The 13,402-nt window shown below is 64.8% G+C and overlaps 4 protein-coding genes across 4 annotated transcripts; 2 read left to right on the top strand and 2 right to left on the bottom strand.

The window, feature by feature from the left end:
• Positions 1-3,751: 3,751 nt before the first annotated feature.
• On the bottom strand, positions 3,752-5,913 carry EMIHUDRAFT_72710 (hypothetical protein; the record flags this gene model as incomplete). The annotated part of the gene is made up of 5 exons (XM_005782271.1): positions 3,752-4,519; positions 4,632-4,790; positions 4,860-5,052; positions 5,132-5,460; positions 5,539-5,913. Coding segments are annotated over 5 exons (1,824 nt in total), but the record flags the coding sequence as incomplete, so codon positions are not given.
• A 773-nt stretch (positions 5,914-6,686) lies between these two features.
• Positions 6,687-7,937, bottom strand: EMIHUDRAFT_233265 (hypothetical protein; the record flags this gene model as incomplete). The annotated part of the gene is made up of 4 exons (XM_005782270.1): positions 6,687-7,020; positions 7,200-7,262; positions 7,521-7,651; positions 7,929-7,937. The coding sequence occupies 4 exons, from the start codon at positions 7,935-7,937 to the stop codon at positions 6,687-6,689; spliced, it is 537 nt and encodes a 178-aa protein (XP_005782327.1).
• Positions 7,938-8,173: 236 nt separating this feature from the next.
• On the top strand, positions 8,174-9,747 carry EMIHUDRAFT_233264 (hypothetical protein; the record flags this gene model as incomplete). The annotated part of the gene is made up of 4 exons (XM_005782269.1): positions 8,174-8,706; positions 9,133-9,232; positions 9,398-9,560; positions 9,716-9,747. 4 exons carry the CDS (start codon positions 8,174-8,176, stop codon positions 9,745-9,747), a joined length of 828 nt encoding a protein of 275 aa, XP_005782326.1.
• A 1,500-nt stretch (positions 9,748-11,247) lies between these two features.
• Positions 11,248-13,272, top strand: EMIHUDRAFT_233263 (carboxylyase; the record flags this gene model as incomplete). The annotated part of the gene is made up of 3 exons (XM_005782268.1): positions 11,248-11,283; positions 11,447-12,412; positions 12,538-13,272. The coding sequence occupies 3 exons, from the start codon at positions 11,248-11,250 to the stop codon at positions 13,270-13,272; spliced, it is 1,737 nt and encodes a 578-aa protein (XP_005782325.1).
• Between the last annotated feature and the right edge of the window lie 130 nt (positions 13,273-13,402).

Below are 13,402 nucleotides of genomic sequence, written 5' to 3'. Positions count from 1 at the left end.
GATGCAGCTGCTCTCGCGCGACTACGAGATCGACGCCACCGCGCGCTCCGCCCCAACCTTCCGCGCGGGCTAGAGAGGGGGGCGCAGGCTTGCGGCCACTGGCGCAGCGCGGCGGGGCCGGCTCACGCTCAATTGACAGTTGTCGTTTATGGTTTCACCCCCTGTTTTTACCAACAACCAAGTTTTGGTACTTTCATCGCTGTCATTCTAGCGTTACACTTTGCAGCAAGAAGTTGCAAAAGAAGAATTTCTCGCGCGTGTGATTCTTTTTCTTATTGATTCCGATGTAAGTGTCGTCGAGCGAGAGCGATTTCACACATCACAGCATCAGCAGGGGCGGTCGCCCGCCGCCGCCCCGCCCCGCCCCACCCCGTCCCGACCAATGAGGTACTCGTGGTCTGTTGCCGTCCCAAAGTGTCCCTCCTCTCTCTCGCTCCCGGCCGGGGCGGGGCGCGCGCACGGGCGGCGGGTGTGCGGAATGTGTGGGCCCCGACCTCGCGGAGCTCCCCCCATATTTTGGACGCAATCAAAATATCGTCCAAATACTCCTCGGAGACGGACGCTTGTGCACACATCGCAGGTTCGTGCAGTGATGTCGCTGGCGCTCACCGTCGGCGTACACGCGACGTCCCCGGTGTGCAAGCCATTCTGTGAGGACAAGACGCAGGCCTGGGATGACAAGTGCACCTGTCACCCTGGGGGGCTGCAACGGCTGCACCGAGTGCTCTGCGCCGGTGTGCAAGCCGTTTTGTGAGGACAAGACGCAGGCCTGGGAGGACAAGTGCACCTGGGGGACTGCAACGGCTGCACCGAGTGCCTGACCTCGTCGCCGTCGGCGCCGCCCCCCATAGCGCCGCCTCCGACCGACCCGACCTCACCGTCGATGCCGCCCCCCCCGCCGCCGCCTCCGACGCCACCACCGCCGTCGCCCCCAACGGTGTGCAAGCCGTTTTGTGAGGACAAGACGCAGGCCTGGGATGTGACAAGTGCACCTGGGGGGGCTGCAACGGCTGCACCGAGTGCTCTCCGATTGATTGGGCTACCTTCTTCGAGAGCAAGGCGGGCAATACCCGCCAAGAACTGGAGAACATGGCGTCCATAAACCTTGCGGGTAAGAATCTTACAGATGAGGATTGCAGACCAGTAGCTGAAATCATCAAGTCCAGCAGTGTGTTGGAAACCCTCTACATCGGCATTACTCCTTACACGATCCCGATCGGCGAGAGCTCCATCAGTGCCGAGGGCGCCAAGGCGATCGGCAAGGCACTCGCGGTCAACGAGGTGCTAAAATATCTTAACCTCGACGGCAACGAGATCGGCTACGAGGGCGCCAAGGCACTGGCTTCCGCTCTGCGCGTCAACGGGGTGCTGACGCGAGCTTAACCTCGCCCGCAACGGCATCGACGACGCGGGCGCCGTGGCACTGGCCTCCGCTCTGCCCGTCAACGGGGTGCTGAAAACCCTCGACCTCTACCACAACAACATCCGCGCCGAGGGCGCCACTGCGATCGCCGAGGCGCTGAGCGACAATGGGGCGCTAACCAGCCTCATACTTCAGGGCAACAACATCCGCAACGAGGGCGCCGTTGCGCTTGCATCCGCTCTGCGCGTCAACGTGGTGCTGAAAGCACTACGGATCCCAGGCAACGACATCGGCGACGAGGGTGCCGAAGCGATCGCCGACGCCCTTAGCGTCAACCAGGTATTGACCACGCTCAACCTCCGCTGCAACGACATCGGTCCCGCGGGCGGCATCGCCATCGGCAAGGCGCTGGAGGTCAACGAGGCGCTGTCACCCTCGACCTCTCCAGCAACAACATCCACGGCGAGGGCGCCACCAACGGATCCACCGCGCTCGCCGTGGCCTCCGCTCTGCGCGTCAACAAGGTGTTGAAAGCCCTCTACATCGGCGGCAAGTATTTGGACGACGAGGGCGCGAAAGCGATTCGAGATGCGGTTAGCGGGCGGGAAGGGTTCGAGCTCTACATGAAGGTGAGGGGGCTCTGACCGAGGAGTCTAGAGTGACACCCAGCGAGGGTCAGACCTCTCGATGATGGACGAGCCATGGCGCCAGCCAGAGGCGTCAGGCGAGTTCTCACACCATCCCAATTTCTATCCCCAATAATTATTCGCGCGTGCCAAGCACGTGCACGACTTCGTTTCGCAGGGCCAGGGGGGAATTTTGTGTGAGGATTTTTTTGAATACAGGTGGTTGCATGCAAGCACACCACACGTGGGTACAGTACCCCGGCGGCACGCGCGGCCCCTGCATGGTTTGTCCCCACATGGACATGCGGCTCCTAGAGTGCGGCTCCCTCTGAGAGCGGCCTCTGGTCCTCTCTGTGGCACCACCGCGCACTCCGAGACTCAGGCTGGAGCAGCCCTGGGTGCGACCCGGCCGCCACACACGCCCGCGTGGCCATTGCCCTCGCTGCCTGCGCCGCGTATGCAGTGCAAAGCAAAGGTAGACGCTCCACAGCTCACTCCGCTTCGCCGGCCGCCTGCGCGCCTCCCTCGCCCGCCGCCCCGCCCTCCTCCTCCTCCTCCTCGTCGTCGTCCTCGAGCACCCTCCTATGGCACATGGGCCGGGGTGCGTGTCACCCAGTGAGGCCGCTGGCGGCGATTCCACCTCCGCTCTCCTCCGCTTGCGTGGCGCCGCCGTGTCGCCGCCGCCCGACCCGCCCGCCGCCGCGCCGTCGCCTCCCGACCCCGGCGCCGCGTCGTCGTCGTCGTCGCCCCCGAACAAATCCGCGTCGCGCATTGGCGCGCCGCCCTCCGCGCCGCCCTCGCCGCCCTCGCCGGCATCGGACGCCTTTTTGAGGCGACCGCCCGGCGCCGCGGCGGGCGGCCCCCCCTCCGCCTCTCCGGTGGGCGCCTCTGGCTCCGCGTCGGACGCGTCGGAGCCAAACAAGTCGTCGTCGTTGGCGGGAGCCTCCTCTTCCTCTGGAGGCGCCGGCGCCGGCGCGCCGTCCTCGCTGTCGCTGTCGCTGCCGCCTTCGCCGTTTGGCCCCGCGAGGCGCTTCCGCTTGCGATCCTTTGCACGTGCCGCCGCCTCCGCCGCCTGCGCCTCCTCCTCCCGCCACTTGGTCTGCTTGGCCTCGAGTCGAGCCTTGTTTTCGCGAATCAGCGCCGCCACCCGCTCCTCCTCGGCCCGCCTCGCCTCCTCCGCCTCCTCCTCACGCTGCCGCTTCTCCGCCGCGATGGCCGCGATCCGCTCGTCAGCCTCGCGCTGCTGCTCCGCCTGCTCTGCGGCGCGGCGCGTCGCCAGCGCCGCCTCCTCCTCGAGCGCCGCCGCCAGCTTCTGCACCTTGCTGCCCAGCGACTCGGTCCGCGCACTGGAGAGACCCGCCGCAGCGGCGGCGACGCGGTGCGGCTCTGCAGCCTCTTCGATGGAGCGCAGCAGCTGCGCGGCGAGCGACACGTCCGCCTGCGCGCGCTGGACTGTGGGGAGCGGGCGCGGCCCGGTCTCGTTGCGCGCCGGCTTCGCGCCGCGATGGAGCACGACGCACAAGTTGTACACCGTCGTGAGGTCGGTCGGCCGCTGCCTCAGGGCGCGCGATAGCACGCGCCGCGCCTCGGGGAGAGAGCCCGCGTCGAAGTGCGCGCGCGCCTCGAGGGCGAGCAGCGACGCGGGCGGCGCCCCCTTGGCGCGCCGCTGCGCCTTTTGGTAGAGTCCGACGGCGGCGAGGGGCTCGCGCTGCAGCGCGTGCAGCTGGCCGAGGTTGGCGAGGGCCATGTCCGCCCCCTCGACGGACGCGTCGCGCACCGAGGTGAAGATGGACCTCGCCTCGGCAAACCGCCCCTTCTTGGCGCAGACCACGCCGAGACCGTTCGCGGCGAAGACGTTGTTTGGCTCCTGCAGCAGCACCGCGCGGTACAGCTCGGTCGCCTTGTCGAGCAGCGCGTTCTCCTGCCGCGACGAGTGCTTCTCGCGCGCAGAGAGCTCGAGCTGGATGTTTGCAAGCGAGAGCATCGCGTACGAGTCTTTGCGGCAACCCTCGCACTTTTCGAGCACCGCCTTGAAGCACGCGTCGGCTCGCATCCAGTCCCGCTGCTCCATGTGCACCCTCCCGAGCGCGCACCACAGGTCGGCATTCACCGGGTCCACCTCGAGCCCCTTCTTGAGCCACGCGAGCGCGCCCGAAGGTCGCCCGACCGCCTGCTCGCACGCGCCGAGCCGGAGAAAGCAGTCGACGTAGTTGGGGTGCTCCTGCAGCAGCTCGACATACTTGGCCGTCGCCTGCTCCAGCCGGCCCTGCTGCTCCCACAGCCTCGCCGTGTTGTACCCGACCGTCACGCGCTGCATCTCCGCGAGCTGCGACGCACCCTCGCCGCCGCACAAGCGCGCCGCCGCCGAGTACGCGGCCTCTGCGCTGTCCAGCTTGCCAAGCCGCTGCCGCAGCACGCCGAGGTTGTTCCACAGCTCGACCGGCACCAGCTTCTGCGCGCGCTTGAGCAGCGCGGCCGCCTTCTCGTACGCCTTGAGCGCGACGCTGAGGGAGGAGGCGCTCTCGTGCACCTTTGCGAGAGGTGGCCGAGAGGTGGCCGAGAGGTGGCCGAGAGGTGGCCGAGAGGTGGCCGAGAGGTGGCCGAAAGATGGCCGAGAGAGATAGGAGGGCGCTCTCGTGCACCTTTGCGAGCTCGAGCCACGCCACCACGTCCAGCGGCGCCAGCTCAGTCGCGCGCGTGAGCCGCTGCGTCGCAAGCTCGTCCCGCCGCGGCTTGATGCGCGTGTAGAGCATGCCTGCCAGCTTGAGCGCGTCGACGTTGTCTGGCGAAGAAGCGAGCACCTTTGGGGAAGCAGTCGTTAATTCATTCCCAGTATCTCTGATTGTTATTCATCCTAAGGAAGCGAGCACCTTCTCGAAGCAGTCGAGGGCGGCGCGCTCGTCGTTGTTGACGAGGTGCATCTGGCCGAGCCCGTAGTAGGGCGGCAGCAGCGACGGCGCCAGCTTTGTCGCCTGCATGTACCACTGCAGCGCCGACGAGAAGTCCGACTTTGCGTGGAAGACGCGCCTGCGCTCGGCCACTCTCGGCTCATCTCGGGCACTCCTCCGGGAGTGCGACGGGTGTGGCGGAGGCGCGCCCCATGCTGTAGCAAGCCTCAGCCTTGAGCCCGTCCGACGCCGACTGCTCCGCCGCCGCGTAGCCCCGCTTGGCGAGCGCGGTCGCCTTGTCGTACTCGCCGCGCAAGAAGAAGTGCGACGAGAGCTGCAGCAGGACGGACGGGTGGGACGGCTCAAGCTTGTACGCGGCGGTGAGGCGCTCGAGCGCCTCGGGCACGCGCTGCTCGTTCTCGTCGAGAAGCGCCAGCCCCGCCAGCGCCTCGACGCTGTCTGGCTGCAGCGCGAGGGTCCGCTCGAGCGCCTTGCGCGCCAGGGAGACGTTGCCCAGCTTCGCTGCCGAGTACGCCAGCCCGAGCCGCACGGCTGGCGGCGGCGACGGGTTGGTCATGAAGACCTCGCGGTAGAGGGACTGCGCCTGCGGGGGACAGGACTCGGACATGTGACGGACGCGTCTCGGACGTGCCCGGAGGACCTCGCGGCAGAGGGGTAGCGCCTCCGAGTAGCTGCCTGCCTGGAACTTTGCGCAGGCGCGGCCGAGCAAGACGGGGGCAGCGAGCTTGTTCGAGCCGCGGCAATAGGCGGAGGCGGACTCGAGCTTGCTGCTCGCCGACTCGAGCTTGCCCTGCTGCAGCAGCAGCACCGCCTCGCCGACCAAGGTGCCCGAGTTGAGCAGGTCGATCTGCTGCGCCGTCTCAAAGTACTTTTTGGCGCGCTCGAACTCGACGGCACGCCGCTTGCTGTCCCGCGCGCGGCTCGCCAGCGCGACGTGGCAGGAGGCGAGGGCGTTGACGACCGCCACAAACTGGACCTTGATCTCGTCCTGAGCGCCAAACTGCTCGTAGAGCATGTTTTCGTAGTCGCGCGGGTTGTTTGGCGGGGTGGAGTAGAGTTCGATGAGAGGGCGGAGCAGCGACTCGAAGTGCTCCGCCTGTCCGGTGGGGGGGTAGGGTGAGGGGGCGGGGGGGGCGGTGTGTGTGTGTGTGTGTGTGTGTGTGGGCGGCGGTGGTGGGGGGGTGGGGGTGGGTCGGGTGCGAACGCCTTGCCCTGGTTGTAGTACTCGACGGCAAAGCGGAGCCAGAGGTCGAGCGGTGCCATCTCGGCCTGCGGCGGGGAGAGGGGGCAGACGAGCGTCGCAGCGTGAGAAAGGGGCGGCAGCTGAGAGCGGGGCAGCAGAGAGCGCGCTGGGCGGGAGCTGGCAGCGGTTGCAAAGTGGCGTCGCGAGAGGAAGGTGCGGCGAAGACGAGGCAGTCTCCCAGCGGCGCGGCGGGGCGCGGGCGGCGCGGGCGGCGGCGGCGATCAGCGGTGATGGTCCAGAGTGCGTGGGAGCGGCGTAAAAGGCGGGTTGGGAAGGCGGGCCTGCAGAATGTCGGAGAGGTCGTCAATGTTCTCCGGAAGGCTGTCGACGTGCACCTCCACCGACTCCTCCGAACCTTGGACCGGGATGTAGATGGACATGACGACAGACGCGCCTGACCGCCAGCCTGGATCAGCGCCGAGGCTGCCGGCCCAACGCAGCGCCAAAAGAATTCTTACATACAAGCCTCTCTCACAGCACACTGGCACGACAAGGGCGCAGACTGGCGCGGACTGGCACACACACAGGCTCACCACCGGAGCCGCCTAAGCGACTCCGTTAAGAACGGCAATGCACTCCGCACCATGCACAATGCCGCTCTCCCCGCACGCTAGCTCGTTCACCGTCTGCCACGCCACGGCGGTGTGGAGGACGACAGACAAGCGCTGCATCTGCAGCCCGTGCCAGTTCTTGGTGGTCCATGTGACCTCGTCCAGGTGCTGAGCGTGCGAAAGTTTATTGCTCAGCTGGTTCGCCGCCTCCTCCCCACCCCCATCAGCATCACGGCTGGAGCCGTACCACCCAGCGCGCACACGGAAGGAGGACTGAGCCTCAACCCTGTCCGCCCTCACCGCCCGCGAATTTTGAACTGCCAAGCGCCTCGCACAGCAGAGGGTTGTCTCCCTTGGGTTGTCTGTCTGTTTTCTTTCTTTCTTTAGCAGAGGGTTGTCTGTTTTCTTTCGTTCTTTTTCGCACAGCAGACTGGCTCGGACTGGGTGGCACTACAAATGGCACGGCAGGCGACGGCCCCTTATGGGCCGTCGAAGAGGCCGGCGTACTCCTCCGGCCGACCCCCCTCCCAATCCTCCCCGGGCTCTGGCTCCTCCTCCTTCGCTAGCGCCCTCGCCCCCCGCCGGCGGCGATTCCGTGCCCCCTCCCCGCCCCATCCCTGGTGTGGACGGTTTTTTTCGCGGTATCCGCGGCGGGATACGGGCAGATACGGGCGGATACGGGCAGATACGGGGAGATACGGGGAGATGCGATGAGATGCAAGGAGATACGGGGAGATACGGTCAGATATTGCAGAGATACATCATCATCAAGCTACCGCAAAAAAACCGTCCGCACTATCGCCCCCCGCACAGCCGGAACGGTGCCACCCCGCGCGCACGAGGAACGAGGCCTGAGCCTCACCCTCGTCCGCCCTCACCGCCCTCACGGCGGCGTCGCAAGCCTCAGCCCGCGAAGCGCCAGCAGCATGCGCCGCGGCGTACGCCGCGTCGGCCGTCGCCTACCAACTGCCTAAAAAAGAATGAGGCCGACCGAGCGTGTGCGGAGCTCCGGCGGGGAACTGCGAGCGCCGGCGCGCTGTGTGGAGCGCCGCAGCGCCGAGAGACGATGGACCGGTGAGTACATTACTGTGAGGCCCCGGGGCGCGCCGTGGTCCGTGGATCGCACCGCGCGCCATGCATGTGTGGTTAGCAAGTTTTGGGTCCTCATGCATGTAAACAGCCGCATCGCACATCGCGCTGATCAACCTGCGGGCCAGGTCCTTTATGACCGTCCACTCGCGACATGGTTGGACAAAAAGAATCCTAAATCGAAAAAGAAAGCACACGGAAGAGAGGCTGGACAAGGTCAATCCTGAGACGCTCTCACTCGGCGGCTCCCTCTTCCGCGCTCCAGCGCCAACATGCAGGCCTCTGGTGAGTCCTCGGCCTCGAGCGCACCTGCATCCTCTCGCGTCGGTGCAAAACACGCGTTCTCCGGCGGCGGCGCGGCGACGCGAGCTCGGCTTGCACGGTTGCCCGCCATGGCGCTGGCAAACTCGCTCGCTCTTGCGCTGTTGGCGGCGGTTTGCTCTTCCTCGGCGCCACGCCTCGTCCCGCTCGCGCTCCTCCTGCTGGCGGGTCGCTGCGAGGCCGCGGGCACGGTCTGCGACAACAGCGTGCCATGCTCCTCCGGCTGCCCCACCTTCGTGTACGGCACTTCGCTGTGCGACGGCACCTTCACGGGCACCGAGGTGTATCTGTACAACCGAGGGCTGTCGGGGACGATCCCTCCGCAGCTGGGCGACATCTCGCAGCTGAAGTATCTTTACCTGTACAGCAACTCCATCTCGGGCACCATCCCTCCGCAGACGAGCAAGCTCTCGCAGCTGGAGTATCTTGGCCTGTTCGACAACGACATCTCCGGCACCGTGCCGTCGCAGCTCAACAACCTGCCGCTGACGTCCTGCGGGCTGGGCGGCACCAACCACTTTGCCTGCCCCCTGCCCGCCCTTCCCGCTGTCTGCACCTCGGCCTTCCTACCAGAGTGCAACTACCCGCCACCTTCGCCGCCCTCGTTCTCACCTCCCTTGGCGCCCTTACCTCCCTCGGCGCCTCCCCATCCGCCTGGCAAGGCCCTCCCGCCGGACCTCTCAATCGTCAATGGCGATGACCAGAGGCTACACCGGCAAGCATCCGGCACTCATTCAGAGCGCGAGACGGCATCGACTCGTGCCCGTGCTGCGTCCTGGCGGGCCTCTTTGGGTACAAACAGCTCACAGTGCGACGACTCGGGCTGCGCTGGAAGGATTCGTCATCCCCCACCCGCATCATTTTGGAGCAAGGGAGGCGCAGTCATGCTCTGCCCTTTGAGAAAATTAGGCTACATTCACATCTTCAAAAGCGGAGGAACCACAATCATGTCGCTTTTTCGCGATGCGTGTCCCGGTGCGATCTACATCCGCAGCTGGGCAGGTGCGTGTGATTTTCCTCCATGTGGAAGCTGGAAGCATGCGGCAGCCAATCGCGCGCGCCATGACAACTACGCCTTCTTCACCTTTGTCCGTGACCCGGTAGAGCGCTTTGCTTCAGCCGTTTACGAGGTGAGCCGCAGAGGGTTCTCCTCGGCCTGGCGCAAGTGCAGGCCGAAGCTCGCAGGGAAGACTGATGGCGAAGATGGTCGCCTCGCTCTGTCAGTCTTGGAGCATTGCGTTGTGCAGCCTTCTATGAGATTGCCAAGAAGGGTAGACCCGCATTTTGAGCCTCAGATCAACTTTATGCTCGATGACGTTAGGGTGTTGAACCAGCTGAAATTCGTTGGGCGGGTCGAAAACCTATCGGAGGACCTGCGGGCAATTCTGCAGTCGCACTCCCTCAATGTCAATGAGGCGCAACTTGCGCAGACGCACTTGCGGCGAAGCGGTGACGCCGGTTTCCACCGCCCTGGTCAAGAGAGAGGAAAGGGGATCCTGCTCAACGTGTCAGGGTTCACAGATGACAATCGCCGTACAATCCTGCGCGCCTACTCCACTGACGTGAGAAGTCATGTGTGAGCTCTCAACAAAGTATGTCAGACGCCGTATTAGCGGTGCCAAAGTCCAGTCGGTGGCCTGACTGACAGCCTCATATTGTGTTTGATGTCTATATGTGTGGTAAAGGAAAAGGTGCGTCGTAGTTCTGACATTCCTCATCTATGTAGTGCCCTAGCTCTTCCCGGGCACGCCCGTCTAAGGTTTAGAACGGCATTCTGCACGATCCGCTCGCTATATGGGTGAACAATGGGGCCTCTCTTTGCCGGAAGAGGGGGTATGATAGCTGAAGGGGTTTCCGTGCCCGTATTCTAGTTTTTATATCCTCTCCCAAACCCAATCCCATACCATACCATATGGGGCAAATTGAATTATTCAATTTGCGCCGGGCGGGCAAACATAAAGTATGTGATTTCGTCAACAAACTGCGCGCGCACCATTGTCCATTCATTCACAAAAAACTCAATACACCATTACGCACCACGGGAGATACCGCCAAAAGAATTCAGGAGGCGGACATGTCTCAGCACACTGGCACGACAAGGGCGCGGACTGGCGCGGACTGGCACACACACCGGCTCACGGCCAAAAGAAGAATTTTAGCAACCTCGCAGAATACGTCAATGAGTTTACGAAAGTGTTCTAAGAGACTACTTCAGTAGAGGTGCATGAATGAGATTTCAGTACCTGAGGGGCTGACGCTCAAGCCTCGCAGGACGTCTTGTGCGGGGCGACGCGACAGCCCTCCCTATATCAGTGACAGGGGCGCTGGCGTGGCGCGGGGCGTGCGTCGCGGGCTCGGGCTGGCGGGGCGCTGGTGCGGCGAAGCACGCGGGCCAGTTGGCGCGGGCTGAGCATTGGGCTCAACAAGGTTTGCCTCTCGCACCCCGTCTGTTTTCCTTTCCTTTTTTCTCTACAACACCCTCTCTTTTCCTCTCTATTTTCCGGGGAAACTCCGTATTTTGTCGATTTCCTCAATTTTGCCTCAGATTTTGCCCCAGACTGCGGCCCAGACCAGCTCTCAGACTCAGGGAAACTCGCGAGTTTCCAGAATGGAGCACCAAACACCCTCTGTTTTCCCTAAGTGGAAATTTCCGGAAACGCAAAGTGCTGGGGACCCTCTGTTTTCCTTTTTGTTTTCCGGAAAACCTTGTTGAGCTCAAGCTGAGCAATTGGCAGGCTGTCGTGGCACGCGCAAAGTCTGGGAGCGAGGCTGCAAGGCGGCGTGCGCTGATGGAGAAGGAAGGCGGCGGCGTTCGAGCGCGGGGCTTGGGCGGCGGGCGGCGAGGCGGGCGTGGAGGCGAGCGGCCAGGCCGGCGAGGCGTGCAGGTGGCGTGCGGCGTGGGAGCGGGGCCGGGCTGGCGCGAGCCGGACGGTATTTGCGTTCTTGCTTTCTTTGAGCGTTTCGCGATATGCGCACTATGCGCAAAAGGTCAACAGTCCCGGAAACTACTTGGACCTCCGCCTCACGTCCGCGCTGCTGCCACGTCGCCGGCCCCCTTCCCCGGCCCCCTTCCCCGCGCCGAGCCGCCCGCCGCGGGCCGCGCTCACGTGCGCTTCGGCCGCGAGCGCACCAGGCCAGCACAGCCATGGGCTGCGTCGAGAGCAAGGCGACGGAGGTCTCAGTGGAGCCCACCCCCACGCCCCCGCCGCCCAAATCGGAGGCATCGCCGCCGCCCCGAGGTGTCTGAAAACGCCGTCCCAACCGCGTCCCTACCTGAATGCCGCCCAGAGAAGGATGCTGCTCCCGGTGCTCCCACTGCACAAACTCCTATTACCTGCTCGGAGATCGTCTGCAATGCTCTCGCCGAGGCTGGCGTGAGCCACGTCTATGGCGGTCACGGTGGCGCCGTAGTGCCACTAGTCAATGCCGTCTGCAGCCACAAGAGCCTCACCTGGGTGTGCACCCGCAACGAGGCCAACGCATCGCTCATGGCCGCCGCGGCGGGAAAGCTGAGCAACGGCAAGGCGCTCGGCTGCTGTCTCTCTACGTCGGGCCCCGCAGTCTCCAATCTGGTCACGGGCCTCCTCGATGCGCAGCTGGACCGAGTGCCTGTCATCGCCCTCACCGGCTGCAAGCCCCGCAGTGATCAGGGCCACTCCGAGTTCCAGGACATTGACCAGGCACGGCTACTCGCGGCGGGAGGCCTCGCCTATTCGATCACGATCGCCGACCCAACGCAACTTCTCTCGGTAATCCGTGATGCCATCGCCATCGCCTTCACGAAGCGCGCCGCCGTGCACATCGCCATCCCCGTCGACATCCAGGTCGCTACCGTGGCGTCGCCGCCGGCGCGCGTCCTCTCATGCAGCCCTGAGACCCTCCTGCAGCGCGTCAAGGCTGGACCGCCCTCGGACGCGTCGCTCCAACGGCTGGCGGCGCTGCTCACCGCAGAGGGCGAGCGCATCTGCTTCGCAATCGGCTGCGAGGCGCGCGATGCCGGTCCTGAAATCCTCGCGCTCGCACACCGGCTCAACGCGCCCATCGTCACACGCAGTCTGAGCGCCGTCGACGAGGACGATTACCACGCTATGGGTGTCATCGGCGTGCACGGCAAGCCGGGTATGAGGGGCACGGCCGCCGTGCTTGAGAAGACGACGCTCGTCGTAGCCTTCGCCGTCAGCGAGCTCTCGGTGCTCCTGTGCAATTTGCATGGCCTGCAGGTGCGCAAGCTCGTCGAGGTGACCACCGACTCCTTTGGCCTGGCCATGCATTTCGAGGCGGAGCTCTCAGTGACCGCAGACGTGGCCACCGTGTGCAAGCGCCTCGTTAGTTCCTGCCCAAGAGCCTTGCGGAGCTCTCAAGTTCTGCCATGCACGCAGCCACTGTTGTGTGTGGTGGGCGATATGTGTGGTGGGCGTCAATCGAGCGTGCCGAGGCGATGGCTCTCGAGACGAACGCCAATCGCGTGATCAAGGCTCTCCGCGCACGAGTTGCACGCAAGGCTGGTCTCTCTACAGACGTGGCTGCGCCGCGCCAACCGGCGCCGACGCTCAGAGCGCCCACCGCGATGCTCAAGACCGTCGCGCGTTCGAGCTACTGCCACCAGGCGCAACTGCTCGCTCGGCTCGGCCCGCGGCTGGGCGCCAACGATGTCGTGTGCGTCGACACGGGCGACATCACGCTGTGGACGTCGCTCTCCTTGCGGCTGCGTCGCGGCTCAGTCGTGCTCTCCTCGGAGCGTCTCGGCACGATGGGCTACGCACTCTGTGCCGGCATCGTCGCCTCGGCGCAACGCGGCCCCAGCGCAACGGGCATCGTCATCGCCGGCGACGGTGGCTTCCAGATGACGCTCAATGAGCTCGGAACGGCCATCCAGATGAACTCGCGCCTGGTGATCATCGTCATCGACAACAAGGTCCTCGGCCGGGTTGAGTTCGGCTTCAACAACGCCCAGGGCTGCGCCCTTGCCGGTCCCGACTATCTTGCCCTCGCGCGTGCCTACGGTGCCGACGGCATTCAGCTCACCGACGATTCGCAGATCGACGCAGCGCTCGACGCAGCCTTCGCGGCGAGCGGCGTCTTCATGCTCCACGTCGTCTCGGACCCAGATGTGAAGGCGGAGATGGCGACGTACAAGCCACGGGGCATCGTCAAGGTCGACTCTGCGTGAGGCAACGTGCGAGACAAGTGACGGTTCGGGCGAGGCGAATGACGGTGCAGGCAAGAGACCTGAGCTGAATCGTGTCGACACGGCCTCGTTTGAATCGTGACACTGAGCTTGAATCGTGTCGAGAGCAGCC

The sequence above is a fragment of the Emiliania huxleyi genome, assembly GCF_000372725.1.
Source record: "Emiliania huxleyi CCMP1516 chromosome Unknown EMIHUscaffold_190, whole genome shotgun sequence".
NCBI classification, from domain to species: domain Eukaryota; phylum Haptophyta; order Isochrysidales; family Noelaerhabdaceae; genus Emiliania; species Emiliania huxleyi.
The sequence above is the reverse complement of the archived record's forward strand: the minus strand, read 5'-3'. Positions and strand labels throughout refer to the sequence as shown.